Raw genomic sequence first — 19,012 nt, 5'->3', positions numbered from 1 at the left:
AATCAGTAATTTGTTTTACAAGTAAAAGTTTAAGATCTTGATTCACCCATCCCTCCTCAGTATCTTGTTTCCCATTAAATCCTTCCAATAATTGGTATCATAGCTCAGTTCTCTTGGAAGAAGTCTAACAGCTTGAGAGGATTAGATCTTTGAGTTGGAAGAAGTCTAACAACTTAAGAACTATAAATTCAAGTGGTGGATTAGAAAAATTAATGGGATTGATGATCCTATGATTGAATTTGTATTACGTGTGATAGCACACAAATTCTTTTAGTCTAGCAGATTTAATAGTGTGACATGCATTGTAGTAGACTTAGGCTACAAATTTGTTAAAAGGGATCATACTTATGATCTTGCTGAGCTACAACTGCAACTGACAGAGAATCTGGGAGCAATTAGAAAAGTGAAGAATGCATCATGTAAGTTCTGATCTTTATTAGTCTGTATATTCTTTTATGTGCATAATTCTTTTTCTATAGTTGGTACAATTGTATGGGATAGGAACAAGCCAACTATGGAATAGATAAGTGAATTGATAAGTTAGTTGCGAGAGAATTTTGAAGCAATTATGGACAACTACTTTTCAGAATTCAAAAGAAAAATGAAAAATTGAATGAGGATCCCCAAATTTGTTGTAGATAAATATTTTGATGAGATATATTTTATGGTAGACATGGATTTTGTTTATGTGCAAGAAGTGCAACCTAGAATTGCATAGTTGAGGCCTATGCCTAACACAATCCTTACTTGATTCTAAGTGTAAAATCCTTTAATAGTGTAAGACCTAACAATCTTAAACCTTTTAATAGCGCAGAATCCTCATAGGGTAGATCATTCATTATGATCAAACATTGTAACCCTAATAGGTTAACTTTATTGTTGCATTAGTGATTTTTTTTGGATTTCATCCCCACCCCATTTTTACCTTCACATTGAAGTATTTCTACGTAACCAAATCATTTGTGTTATGTGTTGAAACTTTTATGGATGTTTTCATGTACATTTCAGCATTACAGTTTTGATGATAGATATGAGATGAGTTAGGTGTGAAATTCATATTTTTTTTGCAAGTAAAAGTTTAAGATCCTGATTCACCCCTCCCCCCTCAGTATCTTGTTTCCCATTAAATCCTTCCAACAATTGGTATAAAAGCTCAGTTCTCTTGGAATAATTCTAACAGCTTGAGAGGATCAGATCTTGGAGATGGAAGAAGTCTAACAACTTGAGAAGTCTAAATTCAAGTGGTGGATCATATCAATTGATGGGATTGATGATCCTATGATTGAATTTGTAGTGTGTGAGATAGCACACAAATTCTTCTAGTCTAGCAAATTGAATAGTGTGACATGTGTTGCAGTAGACCTAGGCTACAAATTTTTCAAAAAGGATCATACTTATGATCTTTCTAGGCTGCAACTACAATAGCTGACAGAGAATCTGGGAACAATTAGAAAAGCAAAGAACACATCGTGTAAGTTTGGATCATTGTTAGTTTGTATATTATTTTATGTACATAATTATTCTTCTATAATTGCTACAATTGTATGGGATAGAAACAAGCCAACTATGGAATAGATAAATGAATTGATAAGTTAGTTAGGAGAGAATTTTGAAGCAATTATGGACAACTACTTTGAGGAATTCAAAAGAAAAATGAAAAATCGAATGAGGATTCCCAAATTCGTTGTAGATAAATATTTTGATGAGATATATTTTATGGTAGACATGGATTTTGTTTATGCACAGGTAGTGCAACCTAGAACTACATATTTGGGGTCTATGTCTTATGAGGTTAATGTTAATGAAGTCATATTAGTAGTGACTATACCTTTTTAGAAGATGTTGATGCAAATGTCAACCCATTCGACACATATGATATTGTAAAGGATCAAATGAATGTAGAGTCAAAATGGCCAAAGACAGAAAAGAAAAGGAAGAAGAAACGTCATGAGGAAAAAGAAGATGAAGAAGAATTTGAAGATACAGTTGAAGTTGAGGAAGGAAAAGGTAAAAAGCTAGTTGTTGTCTAGCCTAAGGCAATTAAGAAAAAGTAAGTGATAATTGTTGATGCCAAGGTTAAAACTGATCTCAGGAAAGGTGTGCAGAAGTTTTCTACACCTTAGGAGCCCAAAAGACAAATTATAACGAGCTCTAACAAAGTCGAACCCCCAATTTTCAAAACAAAAGGAAGTCGAGCAAAGAGAAAATAGGCATATTCACACTAGCAGAACACTTCTAAGAGGTTGAAGAGAAAATTAGTTGTATCCAAGGAGGAAGAAGATGATGAAGAGGTCGAGTCTAATGATCTGAGTAAACTTAAGATTGTGTTGAGACTACCTCTTACAGTTGTAGATAAGGTATGCCAAGAAATTATTGAACTAGCAAGCTTGACAGGATTCAAAGACATCAATTTTGATTCCTTAAATAAAGAAGATCAAGAAAATTTTGAAAAATCTTTGATAGACATGATGATACAATTTAACACTACACCTATAGAGTTGGGAAAAGGCATTCTAGAAAACTTGTATAATAAGGTCACTACTAAGTGGAAGTGGGCATTATCCACTAAAAGATAGATCAGGGAGACCGCTCTAGCACAAACAATGCTAGATATAGGGAAGACACATATGTTTATTACCATTCAAGATATTGATAAGAAGTTCATGCCAAATGAAAGGGAATATAAAATTTTGATGAATAAAACTCATGAAGTTGAGAAAGAGAAACTCAATGTATGGAGAGAAGAATTTGAATTGCTCAATCCATTAGTTATTAAAGGAGATGAGGAGGTAAAGGAAAGAGATGAAGAAGTCAAAGAAGAAGAGGATGAAGCAAAAAAAGTTGCCAAACTTCTGAAGAAATGAGGCAATTGATAGAAGGATGTGAACAAGAAGATATTGTCACCATTGAAGAGATTCCTGATTCATCACTGCATAATCAAAATGTGTTAATAGATGAAGACCTGAAAAATGTTGAGCCTATTACATCTCTACCTAGTACCAATCCAATCTTGTTAAAAAACACATATTATCCAAGGATTTACAGTGCAAATACTGATAATTCTAAGGTTACATCAATTACTAATAATACAAGTGTCGAGCAACAAGGAAAACCTATAATTGTGTTTCCACAATTCACTTATATGCCTATATTTGAAACAGAGATAAAGATAGCAAAGGTCAAGGAAACAAAGTTGACATAAGAGCATGAAAAAACAAAAGAGTAAGAAGATACACAAGCTCTTATACAATTGTCGAGTACCAACCCATCAAAACCATTGATTGAAACACTTTAACAGCAAGTGGCATCTAGTCAAGAGGAGCAACAACAAGCATCTAGATCGGTTGAGAAGGGTAAGCAAATGCAAAGATCACTACCTAGTGATACAACCCCACGATCTTAGATTATGACTCTATCAGAAGAGATGGCAAATGCGTTAGTAAGTCTAGATGAGGTAATTACTTTACCCATGTATGACTTGAACAATTTGACAATGGAGCAAATGCAGGAACTGCAAACTTTCTTGAGCCTCAAGGAAAAACAAGAACAACTAAGGAGAGAGCTCAAAAAGAAACAAGTACTACATATTGTTAAAGATGTTTTTGTTGATGCATTTGGAGTAACTGACTTAAATAATCAACATCAAATTTTGGATTAGTTAGTGTATACAATGGATAAGGTTCAATTAGAAATTATTAAGACAAATGATAAATTGATGCAATGGTCTGAGAGAAAATTTGAGCACAAAGTATTGGAGAAAGTCTCTTGAGAACCTATACATAGACAAGTAGAGCTTTCTAATATAGTCACACAATTAGAAGAAATTTTGAAGACTATTCATACTTTGTATAGGAAGCTTTGTGATTTTGAGTTCTTCATATTGGAGAATCAATGATCTATTGATTTAATACATGTTGATATAAGGGCTTGTACAATTTCATTGGACAAGAATGCAAGTTCAAGCTCACCCTCATATAATAAGTTAACATTTGGACAAAAAAGGATAGCTGAGCTCACAGCTCGTGATAATGAAATGAGGAAAAAACATATATTAATTCAATTCTAGTTGCTACCACATTTAGAGATTATTCATAAGGAAGTGTCTATAGCACACAATATCTTGAAGAAAGACACACATGTCTCAAACATTGAAAGCCTAATTGATCTAGTTGCTGAGCTAGAAATTCACATTCAATTTTTGGAGAAAGTAAAGGAACAATGGTATAAAAGCTTTGCAGAAATTTTGGAAAACCATGAGAAATTTTTTGAGAAGTATAAGATAGCCCCAACAAACCCCAATCCATAAGTGACAAAAACAACCCAATCCATAAGTGACAAAAACAAGGGGCAAATAAGAGGAAAATAAAAGGAAAATAAATATAGCTTAATTAAGGGGAAAATATACTCAAATATGTCATGTTGAGACTCAAACTTGAACCCTAATTTTGAATACTATCCTAAAAATTAAGCCCCATAAGCGCTTTTTAATGCATGTGTACCCGGCTGTTTGTTTGAGGCCTAAGAGGTGTTTAATGTTTCTAACACCTTGCATTCAATACGTCTAAGTGTTCTATGAAGATAATATTTCATTTCAAGTCTTTCAATGAAGTTTTGTTTTGAATAATGTCCAAATCTGCATTTTTGCCTAAGTGTCAAACAATGACAGGAGGCCATGTTTGCAATTGAATATCTTGCACCTAGTAACGTTCCATGACTTGCCACTTTGGGAGTGTTTAGTGTCCATACCAGAGAGCCGATGTTTCAAATTTTGAGTCATTTTGAATTTGTTTGACTAGGTTTTGAGTTACTCAAAGTTGGTCATTTATTATTGTCATGTTGATGTGAATTGTTCCAAATTTTGGGAAGCCCTGTTTGACTTGTTATAACTTTGACCCAATTGACCAAAATGAGAAAATTCCTTTTACATTGCATTCTAGAGGTCAAAGACTTACTATGTTTAAATTTTGAGCTTATCATGAATCTGTTTGATTAGTTTTCAAACGTGATTCCAAATGCAATTTATGATTTTTTACTGTTGTCAAGAAGAGCAGAGTTTTTGGTACCCTTGTTCGTGATGTTATAACTCTAAATCCATGATAGATCAGATCAAATGGATTGTACCATTGCGTTCTACTTTGAAAATACTTTAAGTGTGCAAATTTTTAACTCTCGACAAATCCGTCTGCACACTTTCTCAGGTCCATTCCACTTGTAAAAACCACCTTTCTGCCATTGTTTCCAGTCTGCAAATTCTGAGTAGCCCACTTTGACCATTCGCCAAATGCATCCTATTATTTTTCATGAGCCCTAATCCTTGATTCATATTCTCCTTGCAACAATGAACTAATGCCCCAATTTTTGTGCTCTCAAGTATCTGTTTACTCAGTTTTCAAAGCCAAAACAAAACACGATTTGTTGTTTTCTGACACATTTGCTTGCAAGCAGTTCTGAGAGGGCAACTTTGACATTCATATCTTTTGACTGAGATTTCATCATGAGACAAGATTCAACGGGGTAAAAGTATGCGAAATAAAGAATCAGTATGACAGATTTCAAAGCCTGGTCAAGTGTTTTTGTTAGTTTTTAAAGCCAGTCAAAGGACCTTCTGGCATTAAATTGACAGTTTGCAGACAGGTGTAAAGTGAGTTGCAATTTTGTTTCCAATGGTCATTTTTGTTTCAAATCAATGCCAGATGATGAATGGGCTAGTTTAAAAGTCCAAGTGTTTGAATCCATTTTTTTTTAGCCAAACCCACTTTGGGGCCTGATTGATTTCATCAATTATTTTTGCACAAGACACTTGGTTTTTCTTTATAGTTCTAGAAGGATTTGATGAAATCAAATGTTCACATACAATGTCGTTGAAAGATCAAATTGAAGGATTAGAATGTCAATAAATTCCTTGATGTTTCCTTTTGCACAAGCCTACAATGTGTACCTGATTGGATATGAGAGTTCAAATCTCTTTCATATTTCAATATAGAAAGGCCCTCAAGTGAGCTTTGGAGGAATTATATGTCAAAAGGAATATCACAACTCCCGAGTCTGAGGACATTCAAATCAATTTGCTTCCCACTGGATATAGAAGATGTGGAATTCTTAAACATTAAAGATGTCAGCATTTTGATCAGCCCTCAAGAAATACATTTCTAAATTTTAGATGAGATTAAGACATTAAAACTAACACAAAATTTGTATATACCTAGTTGTATTTGATGGGACATTGTGGCTTGTGTCCTTCAAGCTAGGTAAACTCTATCCTCTTACTACACTTTATAGCGCAATCGAAGCCAACTTTGTTATGTTAAATTATCAAAAGTGTCCTTCTGGCTCAATAATGAATAATTATAGCTCTAACCTTAATGAAGTAGGTATTTTATATCCACATACTTTGATTTTATCTAATCATCACAACGTATATTAAAGAATTCTGATCCTCTGACTAATCTCGTAATGGGATAAAATGTGGATGACTTGAATGGGTCGTGGAAGGAAAAAGATTGTTTGCGTTGGACTACTATGATGCGCACATGCCCTATATTGAATGCATCAACAAAGAATATGATCCAGAACAACTTTTTTGAAGGGGAAGTGTATTTAAGACCCTTGTTGCTCGCAGAGCATGCAACAAAAATTCCCTTCTAGATTGTTGTAAATGCACCCATGGAAATGACATCTTTATGGAAAGGCACTAAGGATCCATCGAGAGAGAGGCCCCCAATATCACAAGAAATCCTAATAAAACAAGCAACCACAACCCAAATGTGAAGTGACTGGGGATCTTGAAAGGAAAATGAATAAAAGACAAGGGGTTCTCGTCTAGAGTTTTCCAAAGAACCGTTTGACTGTAGAGGCAAAAGCTCTAAAAAGAAAACTTGCACATGAAGTTCATGTAGATAACTCGAAATCTATAGCTATTGATGTTCGGATTTCTGATCATAAGATGCAAGAAAGCTGGCTGCTGCTATGTATGGGCCTGGCCCCTTTCAATAGTAGGGTGGCTCGATCACGACAAAAGGTCTTAAGCTCGCTTATGAAGAACATACTTTTCATCTCAATCTCTCAAATCATAATCTCAATCACAACAATCCTTTTTAGACTCTGCTGAATCGCGCTCACAAGCATCCCATAGAGAAATCACATGAGCAACCCCTTTACTAAAACTATCCTACTATCTGATCAATTTAACATCAATAATGGTCACTATATTTGGGATATATGCAGATTTGACAAAAATTAGATGATCTTTGAGAGGAAAGAAACTAGATTATTTGTTAGGCATTTCTATGTTTTCATTTTATGCATCTGAATGTATAGTTTCAAAGAAATGAATACAAATGAGTAGAATCTCCTCAGTTTCATTCTAATTCTCATCTCCTATCTTTGTAATCTGCAGTCTTATGTGGTTTAGGGACAAAGAACTGAGACCCATTTACATCCCCTTAAGGTTGTATGTCTGATATGTTTTGTTGTTGGAACAAAGGGCCAATTAAATGCTTGATGTGTTTGACAAGGTTGTTGGTTATTTGAGTAGGATACTTCATAAGAATGAGATCTTTATGAACACCGATGTCTGATTCACAAAGTGATAAGATAGATATGATATCTTGGTGTATGAAATTTTTTATTTGTATTACAAATGTATGTGTTTGATTCATGGAATTGCCAAATAGATAAAGCACTGATCAGCTATAGGATCACTAGTTTTTACTACTGCATATTTGGGGTTTTGCTGAAATCAACATCATTAATCAAATGTTTTTCCCTTTCATGTTGAAGAACTCAAAAGGATGCCCTCACTTAGCTTAGCAATTTCTTATGTCATGTTATTAGCTATTCAATGTCTGAGATTTGTGCATAAGTGTTAGAAGATTAAGGATTTTATTTGTTTTGTCAAGATTCAGGAATATGTTTTAGCACTAGTACCATATAATGAATCTATAAGTCCACCGGCCTAGGTTTTGCAGAGCCTAGAAGTAGAAGAAGGGTCTAGCCTTATAGTTGGCCTGATGTTTGAAATGGTATGTTGAAGATGGGAAGTAGTTGCCCCTAGTTGTATCTTGTTCTCATTGGGGTAATTTGGAACCGTGTTGTTTCAAAACATCAACATGTCACAGATTAATCAGATGGAACAGTGTTAGCAAATCAAGATTGCAAATCCAAATTATAGTCTCATGAGGAGAATTATTGTATGGAATCATAATTCATCGCGATGTGTTTTTGCCACTATTGTCAAATGGGGAGATTGTTGATCTCTACGCCTAAGTTGCCTATTAGTGTCCAAACACATAGTCATTTACTAGGCAAGGTTGAACGGTCATCACTGTGATCGAGTCATCTAGTAAAGGTTGAGTACATAAGGACTTGTTTATTTTGTAGTGCATATCGAGCAAGTCAGAAATTGTCGAGAACCCCAGTTGAGACCGAGTGCATATATAAGTCAAGCTTATACAATTCAGACCGAGTAAACTATAAGACAATTTTTGCCAAGTGAACAGAATAGATCAAGTGTGTAGAAATTGAGTGTCGACATGAATGTTAGTTACGAATAAGTGTTAGAATATTTAGACGTCAAGAAAACTAGTTTTGTCATGAGTTTTTAATCGTACAGGCACCTATGTAAACCATTTTTTGCCAACTTCTATAAACATTTAATGATTGTAGAGACAATTAAGATGGAGTTTACATGTCTTTATAGAAGGTAATGATCCCAAGGAGAGAAGATGAACCAATTAGAAAAATAGAAGGGAAACAACAAAAGGAATGAATTGTGAGCCATTGATTATGATCCAAAACTTTTGAAGATTGTCTATTTAAAGAGGGTTCTAATCCTAGGATTAGCGTGTGAAGAGAATGAGTGAAAAGAAGCATGTGTGTGAATGAATGGTTGAATGTGCAAGTGAAGGGGAGAAGGATAGAATAGAGCAACAAAGGCTAAGTCTGAAAGGAGACCATACAAAGCAATCCAAGCAGTGAAGGATAGAACGAAGATATCAGATTAAGAGATCATATTGAGACATTGTACAGAGGAGATCATAAATCATCTTTTAGAGAAAACCGAGGGTCAGGTACTAAATCAGTTTTAATAGATTGAATTAGGAAAAATCTCTTAACTGAGTGATCCGAACATATCTATTTGAATCTCCTAACAGATTCCTTACTTGATTGTAAGTGTAAAATCCTTTAATAGGGTAAAACCTAACAATCCTAAAGCTTATAATAGGCCAGACCTCTCACATGGTAGATCATCATTATGATCAAACATTGTAATCATAATAGGTTACTTTATTGTTGCAACAATGAAGATTTGTGGGTTTCCTCCCCAACCCAGTTTTACCTTCACATTGAAGTGTTTCTATGTAACCAAATCATTTGTGCTGTGTTGAAACTTTTCTGTATGTTTTGATTTACATTTCAACATTACTGTTTTGATGTTTTGATGATAGATATGAGATGAGTTAGGTGTGAAATCAATAATTTGTTCTACAAGTAAAAGTTTAAGATCCTGATTCACCCCCACCCCCCTTAGTATCTCGTTTCCCATTAAATCATTCCAACACTCAACATGGAGTTCAAAGAGCATACTAGCTAATATCAATGACCTACTCTTTATTTCTAGTAATCAAAACAATTTTACCAATTCATAGTGTCGAGCATTTTTCGTTTTTCTTTAGCTTGTATTCAATTAAGTCTTGACCTTAGTTTAATTAACTGATCAACACAACTCACCAAAGTCCTATTTTAACAATGTGGCACAACGGTTCATTTGCTCCTTGGGATTTTATGAATTCTTGAGGGTGACAAATCCACTTCTTTACTCCTATACATATATTCTCCTACATTAGGAAAAATATCCCACCTATATAACAAGGCACAAACAAGATACTTTCAAATATAAAATGTAAAGATATCTTCTGAGGAGGATTTTATTATTGGAAAATGTTAACTATTACTATATTGTTGTGAGTAGTGTCAAGAGTTTTCCGAAAATAATTCTATTGGGATCATAATATTGAAAGATACCATGGCTTGGTCCAATTTCTAGTTTATTATAACTTAACTCTTTTGGGTGTCGACCTGTGTACAAACCACATTATAAAAGTATCTAACTTTGACAAATGTTGTATCTTTATAATAAAAATAGTCGAAATTAGGAACTATAAACTTTTTCAACTATAATTTGTTACCTCTAGGGAGTTGAGTTGTAGAGCTCAATCTTTAAATTATATGTTTTATATCGTAAAATTGTCTCTTAGAAACTAATTTCACTCATCCATTATTCTGTCACTTTAATACATCTATTAAAGAAAACATGGCATGTGAAAAAAAACTTTAGTTATTGATACTTGAACAATTAACTACAAAATTCTAAAAAATGGATAAATTTTGTATTCAACTAGGGAAGGCTACAAGTGCAACAAATGCCATCACTTGGGTACAAATCATTAGAAATAGTATCCACTAATACATGCTAGAGTCCAATTTGAAATACTTATCACCTATATCAAAATGCGTAATCTCAAAAAAAAATATAGGGACATGTTCAAACATTAGCAAACTTCATATGAAGTTTCCTTGTATCTCATACAAGTATCCCCTAAAACTGGAAAATTTTGTATAGATGTTTTGTAGAGATATTATGCTACATTAATTTTCTTAATGTGCTAATATACAATCGACAAATGCTCAAATACTAGGAAGTACACTAATAGCCTTAAATATTCTATTTATTATAGTCAAATATACTCCATTTAGTTTTGGTAATAAGAGTTCAAGGATTAACAATATGCATGCTTTGATATTTTATTAATTAATTGTAAAAAAAATTCATTTCGAAGAACTTCTATCCCCTACTATTTTAAATTAATGACATCTCTCCTAATCTTTATTTGTCATCTCTAATTGATCATAATGTTAGCAATGTCAAAATAATTGATCTTTATTTTGGTTGATATCTTTTCAATACTTTAAGCATTTATTTTTCAACATTTTAAAATTTGCATTGCACAATTTTTATTTTTATTTTTTATTAAAACAATTTTTCCAATTATATTTTCTTCTTTTTAGTATTTTTCGTAAGCTAAATAATATTGCAATCTCTTTTGATTTCCTAGTAATTAAATTATTCAATTTCAACCAATAATGACTCGGAATTTATTGTTTAAGAATTTGTGTTGAATATTTATATAGCACATATGCTAAGGTCTATTTTAAAAAATGATCAAAATTCATTTTCTTGACAATAACTGGTTAAAATGTTGTAGGTCTTAGTAGCGGATTTTTCTAAGAAACATTATGCCTCTTATAAGGCTATTTTTTAAAATATAACATCATTATGATTAAATCTTAAAATAAAAATTAATAACTATAATATATAAAATAAAAGTAGAGTTTCTTTTATTTAGAATCAACTTTAGCAATTTCTTCATCACATAATTTTAATTTTAATACATATTAACTACTAATTCCAACTAATAAAATGAGTATTTCTTTCTAAAAGAACTCGAATTTCTCTTTCATCATATCATCGTATTTCTATCTTAAAATTAAAAAAATTAATAAATATAATAGAATATTATGCTTAAAAATAATAATATATATTTACTAAAGTAATTATATTTTAAAATTACAATAAAATACATCTTAATATTATGCTTTCAAAAACTAATAAATTGAAGTTATGAAATGAGAATGGTTTCTAAAATATATTCTTTTTTAAAAGAGCTTAGATTAATCTTCCATCAATATATATATATATATATATATATATATAATTTAATATTATACTTAAAAAATAATAATTTATCTTTATATCGCATTACATTAATGTAATTATCTTCTAAAATTAAAGAATGCCACTTAATATGAAAAAACTCGTCAATCTCTTCATAATGTCATTATAATTATACTTTTCAAAAAATATATTGAAAAATAAATATAATATAAATAAATAAATCTAAATTTTTCATAAAAAGAATATTTATAAATTAAATATAAATTTTGATATCATCAAAATTTACACATTAATTAATCATTATTAATCTCTTCATGACATCATAACAATTCTAAATTAAGAAATAGTTTTAAACTATTACAAATAGATTTTGTAATCATATTATACCTAATTCAATTATATTAAATTATTTTATACTTGACTAAATTATAATTTAACTAAATTTATTGAACTTATTTTTTCAAATTACAATTAAGGGCAAATACTAACCACATGTAATGTTCGTTTATCATGTTGAATTGCACGCCAATATTGTAACAGTTATTAGCAGAGGAATATTGGTTGTGAAGCCCAATCATTGTCGTCTCTTCCTCTTCCAAGTCTTTTCGTCTTCCACTAAGACTGAAGAATGTATATGTGCATAATCAATTTGTTGTTGTTGTATTGTACTAAGAAATATAATTCAAATAGAGATATTGCCCTGCTTGAAGAGTGGATGTAATCCAAACTAGCTAGATGAACCACTATAAATCTGTATGTTAAATCTTATTCATTTCGTCATCAGAATTAGTTTTAGATTTTATATCTTTTTGTATTTTCTTTAGTTCAACAATCGGTATTAGAGCTAGTTAAGCTCATTTGATTTTCTAGAAATCGATAAAGATTTACAGGCGCTATGGATGATGTGGATAAGTGAAAAATAAAAATAAAAATTAGGGCACAACTTTGGCCTATGGAAAGTGCAGATAGAATCTTTGCTCATCAAGCAAGATTTACAACTTGTGTTGCTTGGTAAGACAGAGGGCCAAGGATCATTGACAGATGAAGAATGAGAAAAACTGGATTTGAAAGCAAGGGCAACTATTTTCTTAGCTCTCTCTAGTAACATGTTGTTTAACATTTCAATTGAGTAGACAATTAGAGAGCTATTTGAGAAATTATCTTCATTGTATGAGATACCTTTAGCATCGAATAAAGCTTTTATAATGAAGAAGCAATATAATCTAAAAATGAAAGAGGGGGGAGTAATGTTGAATCATCTAAATGAGTTTAATACATTAGCCAGTCAACTCATTTCAGTTGGTATACCATTAGATAATGAAATAGAAGCTGTTTTAGTATTATGTTAACTTTTGAACAGCTGGGAAGGTGTAGTAATGGTTGTGAGCACTTCAATAGCAGCCAAGCGCAAGCTGAAATTTGATGAAGTCGTTGCCAACATCAATTAGTGAAGACATGCGAAAGAAGCACCACAAATCCTCTTCTGGTAATGCTCTAACAGTTGTGAGCACAAGCAATAGAGGAAGAAGTCATGAAAGAGGTAGACATAACAATAAAAAATAATGGAAGAGGGAGATCAAATCATCTCTCGAAGTCTAGAGGAAGAAATGGCACTTGTTGGTTTTTTGGTAAACCAGGCCACGCCAAGAAACAATGTTGGAATTACAAGAAGGCTCAAAACAAAGTAATTCAGGATGGCGTAAATGTTGCAACTGATGGAGCTTTGGTATTTGCAGTTGGTGACATGGATTCAAGTTCGTGGGTTCTCGATTCCAATGCATCCTTTCATGCTACTCCATGTCGTAGTGTATTCACAAATTACCACGAAGGTATGTTTGGTAAAGTTTTTCTTGGGGATGACAAAGAATGTGATATTGTCGGCAAAAGGGATACTTTTTTGTCACTAAAAAATGGCAGTCAATGGCTTTTAAAAGATGTTAGGCATGTTCCCTCCCTCAAACACAATCTAACTTCAGTTAGTCAGTTGTTTACACAAGGTTGTAATGTTAACTTTGATCTTGATTCATGGAAAGTGTCCAAAGGTTGGTTAGTTTTGGCTAAAGGAAAGAAATCTAGAAGTTTGTATGTTTTAGAGTGCAATAGTGAAGTGGGAGCAACCATGACGGTTGCGAAAAGTAATGTTGAACTTTCGCATAAGAGGCTCCATCACATGAGCAAAACAGGTCTTGAAGTCATGCTTCAAAGAGACTAGCTTTTGAGTCTTAAATCTCTTGATTTGGAGTTGTGTGAGCATTGTCTTTACGGCAAGAAAAATTGCACCAACTTCATAAGGACGAGAGAGCTTGTGCATTCTGATGTTTTTGGTCCTAGGAAGGTAACTTCTCTCAGTGGTGCTAACTATTTGGTCAAATTTCTTGATGATTGCACTCGAAAAGTTTGGGTTTATATGTTAAATAAGAGATCTGAAGTATCTTCAAAGTTTAAATCTTTTAAGGCTATGGTGGAAAATCAAATTGGGAAAAAGATTAAATGTTTACTAATGGACAATGGTGGTGAGTTATGCTCTTCGGAGTTTGATAATTTCTGTGTAGATCATGGTATTTGGAGGATTAAAACATTCCTTTATACACCTCAAGAAAATGGTGCAGCAAAGAGGTTGAATTAGACTAACTTGTAAAGGCTTCAATGTATGTTATCAAATGTTAGTTTGGGGAAGGAATTTTGGGTAGAGGTGTGCAATATTGTTGTTTATTTAATTAACCGAGCTCCTTCATCTTGTCTCAATTTTGATATTCCAGAAGAAAGGTGGATTGGTACAAGGATTTCTTTTTCTCATTTACGAGTGTTTGGTTGTGATGCATATGTTCACATTCCAAAAGAATAGAGAACAAAATTGGATTTTAAATTTAAAAGGTGCATATTTCTGGGGTATGGTGAGGACCAATTTGGCTTTTGGTTGTGGGATCCGATTGCTCATAAAGTGTTCGAAAGTCGGAATGTAGTTTTTAATGAGAAATTATTTTCAGGTTTGCACAAAATAGACAATACTTCTAAAAATTGTTTTGAATATGACTTGTTTAATAATGGAACCCATTCCACTTCAAAATGCCAAATTCAACAAGGCAAATCTGTGAGTTTTTCCCCACTGTAACATTCTCCCCAGCCTCATAAGTCACCCACATTCCCAACTCCAAAAATGTCTCTATGGGAAAATCTCCATTGTTTGCACCACCCCGTTCACACCTTGGACTTGGGATGTTACTGTCGTCAACCCAAGCTCATGCCACTTCTTTGACCATTGAAGCTCGTTCAACACCCACTATTATTTATCAAAGTGCTATAGTTTCCAAGTAGTAGTTTGCAATCGGCATTAGTCCCCATAGCAATCATGACCCTTTGTATAGAATTCACTCACATGTGGTTCCCTTCCCGTCACCAATATGCAATGCATCTACATTGGGTGGTGACTGCCCTGTTAGCTACTCTATCTCAAACACAATGCCGATACATGTGTTTCCCCACACAAGCACCGATAGCATAAGGATTAACGCCACCTTTGTGCCGACTAGTCCTCCGTACTCCACAAACAAATCTTGCACTTCTTCCATGTTGGGCATCAAGCCCACAAAGGCCAAATCGAATATCATTCATCCACAACCCCAATTTGCTATTGGAAATCCTCATATTGAAATGGAACAGAATTTTGATGATACCACGGTTAAAATGGATTTTAGTCATCCAATTCAAACACACCAACCACTATTTCTACAACAGGGGACTAATAGTGTCTAACTTGATCCTCAAAATATATATCGAGCAAATGCATAGGCCATTGGTATTGATTTTTCAGTTGGACAAAGAGAGGATATAAATCAAATCCCACAGCCAAGGAAATCTACTCAAGAAAGAAAACGTCCTCATAAGTTTGATGAATATGAGTTATTATTTTCTTTAAGTTCTGATCAGGCAGAGCCACAAACTTTTAAGCAAGCTTGCACTAATGTAAATTCGGTGCATTAGTTGGATGATATGAAAGATGAAATGGAGTCTTTAAATAAAAATCAGACATGGGATTTGGTTCCTCTTCCGTCAAATCGTAAAGCTTTGAAAAACAAATGGGTGTATCGAATAAAAGAGGAAGATGGAGGACGTAAAGGGCCAGATTGATACTGAAGGGATTTGCTCAACAAAAAGGTGTGGATTTTAATGAGATTTTCTCTCCAATGGTTAAAATGCAAACCATTTGTTTGGTTTTAAGCATAGTAGTAGCTTGGGATCTTGAGCTCGAGCAACTCGATGTCAAAACAACGTTTCTACATGGGGATATTGAAGAGGAATTGTATATGGAGCAACTAGAGGGATTCGTTAAACAAGGGAAAGAGCATTTATATTGCATATTAAAGAGGAGTCTATATGGGCTAAGCAGGCTCCGCATCAATAGTACTTAAAATTTGATAACTTCATGACTCAACGAAGTTTTACTGGCTATGAATTAGACCCATGTGTTTACTACAAAAGGCTTCCTACTGGTGAGTTTGTGATTTTACTACTGTATGTTGATGATATGTGGACTGCTGGAAATAGTATGCGAGTCATTCATGAGCTGAAGATGCATTTAACTCTTCATTTTGCCATGAAAGATTTAGAGGCAGTGAAGAGGATTCTTGGGATGGACATAATCCGTGATGGACATAAAAGATAAATTAGATTATCTCAAGAAAAGTATATTCTTAAAGTTTTAAAAAAGTTTAATATTTCAAATGCCAAGTCAGTAGTCACTCCATTGGCTGATCATTTTCGATTGTCTTCAAAGATGTGTCCTTCCACTTTGGAAGAAAAACATGAGATGGATGGTATTCCTTATTCTTCAGCAGTCAGGAATTTAATGTATGTAATGGTTAGTACGAGTCTAGATCTTGGTCATGCAATGGAAGTCATAAGTGGTTTTATGAGAAATCTAGGTAAAACTCATTGGCAAGTAGTTCAATGGATTTTTCAGTATTTGAGAGGCACTTCCTCTCATGTTTTATATTTTAATAGTAAGACCCCTTATATTTGTGGATATGTTGATTCTGATAGGGCTGGAGACTTAGATAAAAGAAGGTCTACAACGGGCTATGTGTTTACTTTTGTCGGGGCAGCGATTAGCTGGACTTCTCATAAGCAACAAGTTGTTGCTCTTTCCTTTACCGAGGCCGAATAAATTGCCCTTACTAAGGGGGCTAAAGAGCTGATATGGTTATAGAGATTGTTTGAAGAGTTGGGATTTCAACAATCCAACTTTACTCTATTTTTTGATAGCGCGAGTGTGATTCATTTGGCTAAAAATTCAGCTTTCCACAATCGCACGGAGCATATAGAAACCAAATTTCACTTTATCTATCATGCTCTTGAAGAGGGAAGGCTACAATTAGAGAAGATTGATACAAAGGTTAATCCAGCCGATGTGTTTACAATAGTTGTCCCTCGAGAGAAGTTTGAATTCTATAGAGCTTCTCTTGGCATTGTCACGACATAGCCATAAGCATTCTAAGTAGGGGATATCTCTATGCAGCCGTGATTGGACTTCAAGTGGGAGATTGTAACGGTTATTAGCAGAGGAATATTGTAACAGCTCTGTTGGTATGACGGTGAAGCCCAAGCATTGCCATCTCTTCCTCTTCCAAGTCTTTTCATCTTCCACTAAGACTGAAGAATGTATATGTGCATAATCAAGCCCAAGCATTGCCATCTCTTCCTCTTCCAAGTCTTTTCATCTTCCACTAAGACTGAAGAATATATATTTGCATAATCAATCTGCTGCTGTTGTATTGTACTAAGAATTATAATTCGAATAGAGATATTGCCCTGCTTGAAGAGTGGATGTAATCCAGTCTAGCTGGATGATCCACTATAAATCTGTGTGTTAAAACTTATGCATTTCGTCGTCTGAATTAGTTTTAGATTTTATATTCTTTTCTGTATTTTTTAGTTCAACGGATATTAAACCCCCTCTTACAAACTATACAGTAATGCAATAATGCAGACTTGAAAATGTATGGGCCACAAAGTAAATATTTACTGATTGACCGTAACATATATTAACACTACTTTCATTGTTCAATTCAAGATGTCATGCTTTGCTTATTCTTAAAAATTAAATAATCCTTAATTAAGGGTTCAATATTGCCGTTCATAATAGATTTTAAATCTTTCATCTTTATTCCTGTCCTAAGGTCATGTACAAACTTTGTAGGGTAAAACACATATTTGCGAATAGGTTGACCCACATTCACTTTCATGTTTTCATGTCTTATTTGTTTAATTTCAGATGTTTGTTGCTCCATAGCAACAGCAAGAAGTTTTGCCTTCAAACGATAAATAGCCTTAATCTTGTTTGTAACTGGATTTCTTTCTCCTGCACTCAAACATAAAAAGCAACAAGAATTAACATCCACAGGTCAGCAATTTCTGCACATAAAGAATGACTAGTTTAAGCAGGAAGCAGTATCAAGGTATGACTATAAACTATGACAAAAGGAACAGGGTCAGGAGAAAGAATGCATCAAGACCTTCAAATAAATTTTAAACTATTCTAAAGTTGATGATAGAGTGAGGATTGTTGTCTTCTTACTGTTCCTGAATTGAATTCAATATTTACCTTGTGCTTCAATTCATTCATTCTTTTGGAGTGATGAAAGTGCTCATTATGTAGCTTGTTTTGGCAGGAAGCATCCCACATAAATGGCATCATAAATTCCTCTTTGTCAAGCACTGGCTTTTCAGCAAGGGGAGTTAAAAAAATTTACGGAGTGAGGTATCATAGGGGTGATATATGACATCAACAAGGTATGACTAAGTCCTGATTCAAAAATGGAATATATGAACTATTTTTAATTTTTTTTATAGGCAAATCTATGAACTAGTTTAACAAATAATTGTTGCTAGGAAAAAAATACTATGGGCACAAAAATATTTTAACAAATCTACCCCAAACCTTAAATACTTGAGAAGGATGAGCTGAAAAGAGCAGCAATTGATGTATTTTTAATTATAATCCCTACAAGGCATAAAGCTATAATAGGAAACCAGTAAAACATTAACAAATGGAAAATTTCTAGAATGGGGCATTCCTCTATTCCTGACAACCTCCTTTATTAGATGTTTCTACCTTTGGAATAGATGAAAGGCTCTAGAAATACTCCACATACTTCATATGACTTTGATTCAATTTGATGTAGCTGTTCATAAAAAACACAATATCACCACTTCTAAGGATTAAATATTCATAGAATTCTCAATCACATACTAGGTATTTTTTATCAGACTTCTCACTGA

The 19,012-nt window shown here is 33.4% G+C and overlaps 1 protein-coding gene across 3 annotated transcripts in view; it reads right to left on the bottom strand.

Moving 5' to 3' along the window:
• Nucleotides 1–17,735: 17,735 nt before the first annotated feature.
• Nucleotides 17,736–19,012, bottom strand: part of LOC149529482 (peptide chain release factor PrfB1, chloroplastic-like) — a 169,629-nt gene continuing 168,352 nt past the window's right edge. For 2 of the 3 annotated variants that reach the window (XM_089809965.1, XM_089809966.1), the window contains one exon: nucleotides 17,736–18,092. In XM_089809965.1, coding sequence (XP_089666091.1) covers nucleotides 17,800–18,092 — 293 coding nt within the window. In that variant the 3' untranslated portion in view covers nucleotides 17,736–17,799. Of the gene's footprint in view, nucleotides 18,098–19,012 lie in introns of all 3 variants that reach the window. The other variant, XM_089809967.1, reaches the window with a different exon arrangement.

Source organism: Cupressus sempervirens, chromosome 11 (assembly GCF_028749045.1).
Source record: "Cupressus sempervirens isolate cs-2001-9-10 chromosome 11, ASM2874904v1, whole genome shotgun sequence".
In the NCBI taxonomy this organism is placed as follows: Eukaryota; Viridiplantae; Streptophyta; class Pinopsida; order Cupressales; family Cupressaceae; genus Cupressus; species Cupressus sempervirens.
Note: the sequence above shows the minus strand (reverse complement) of the source record. Positions and strands in the feature narration are given on the sequence as shown.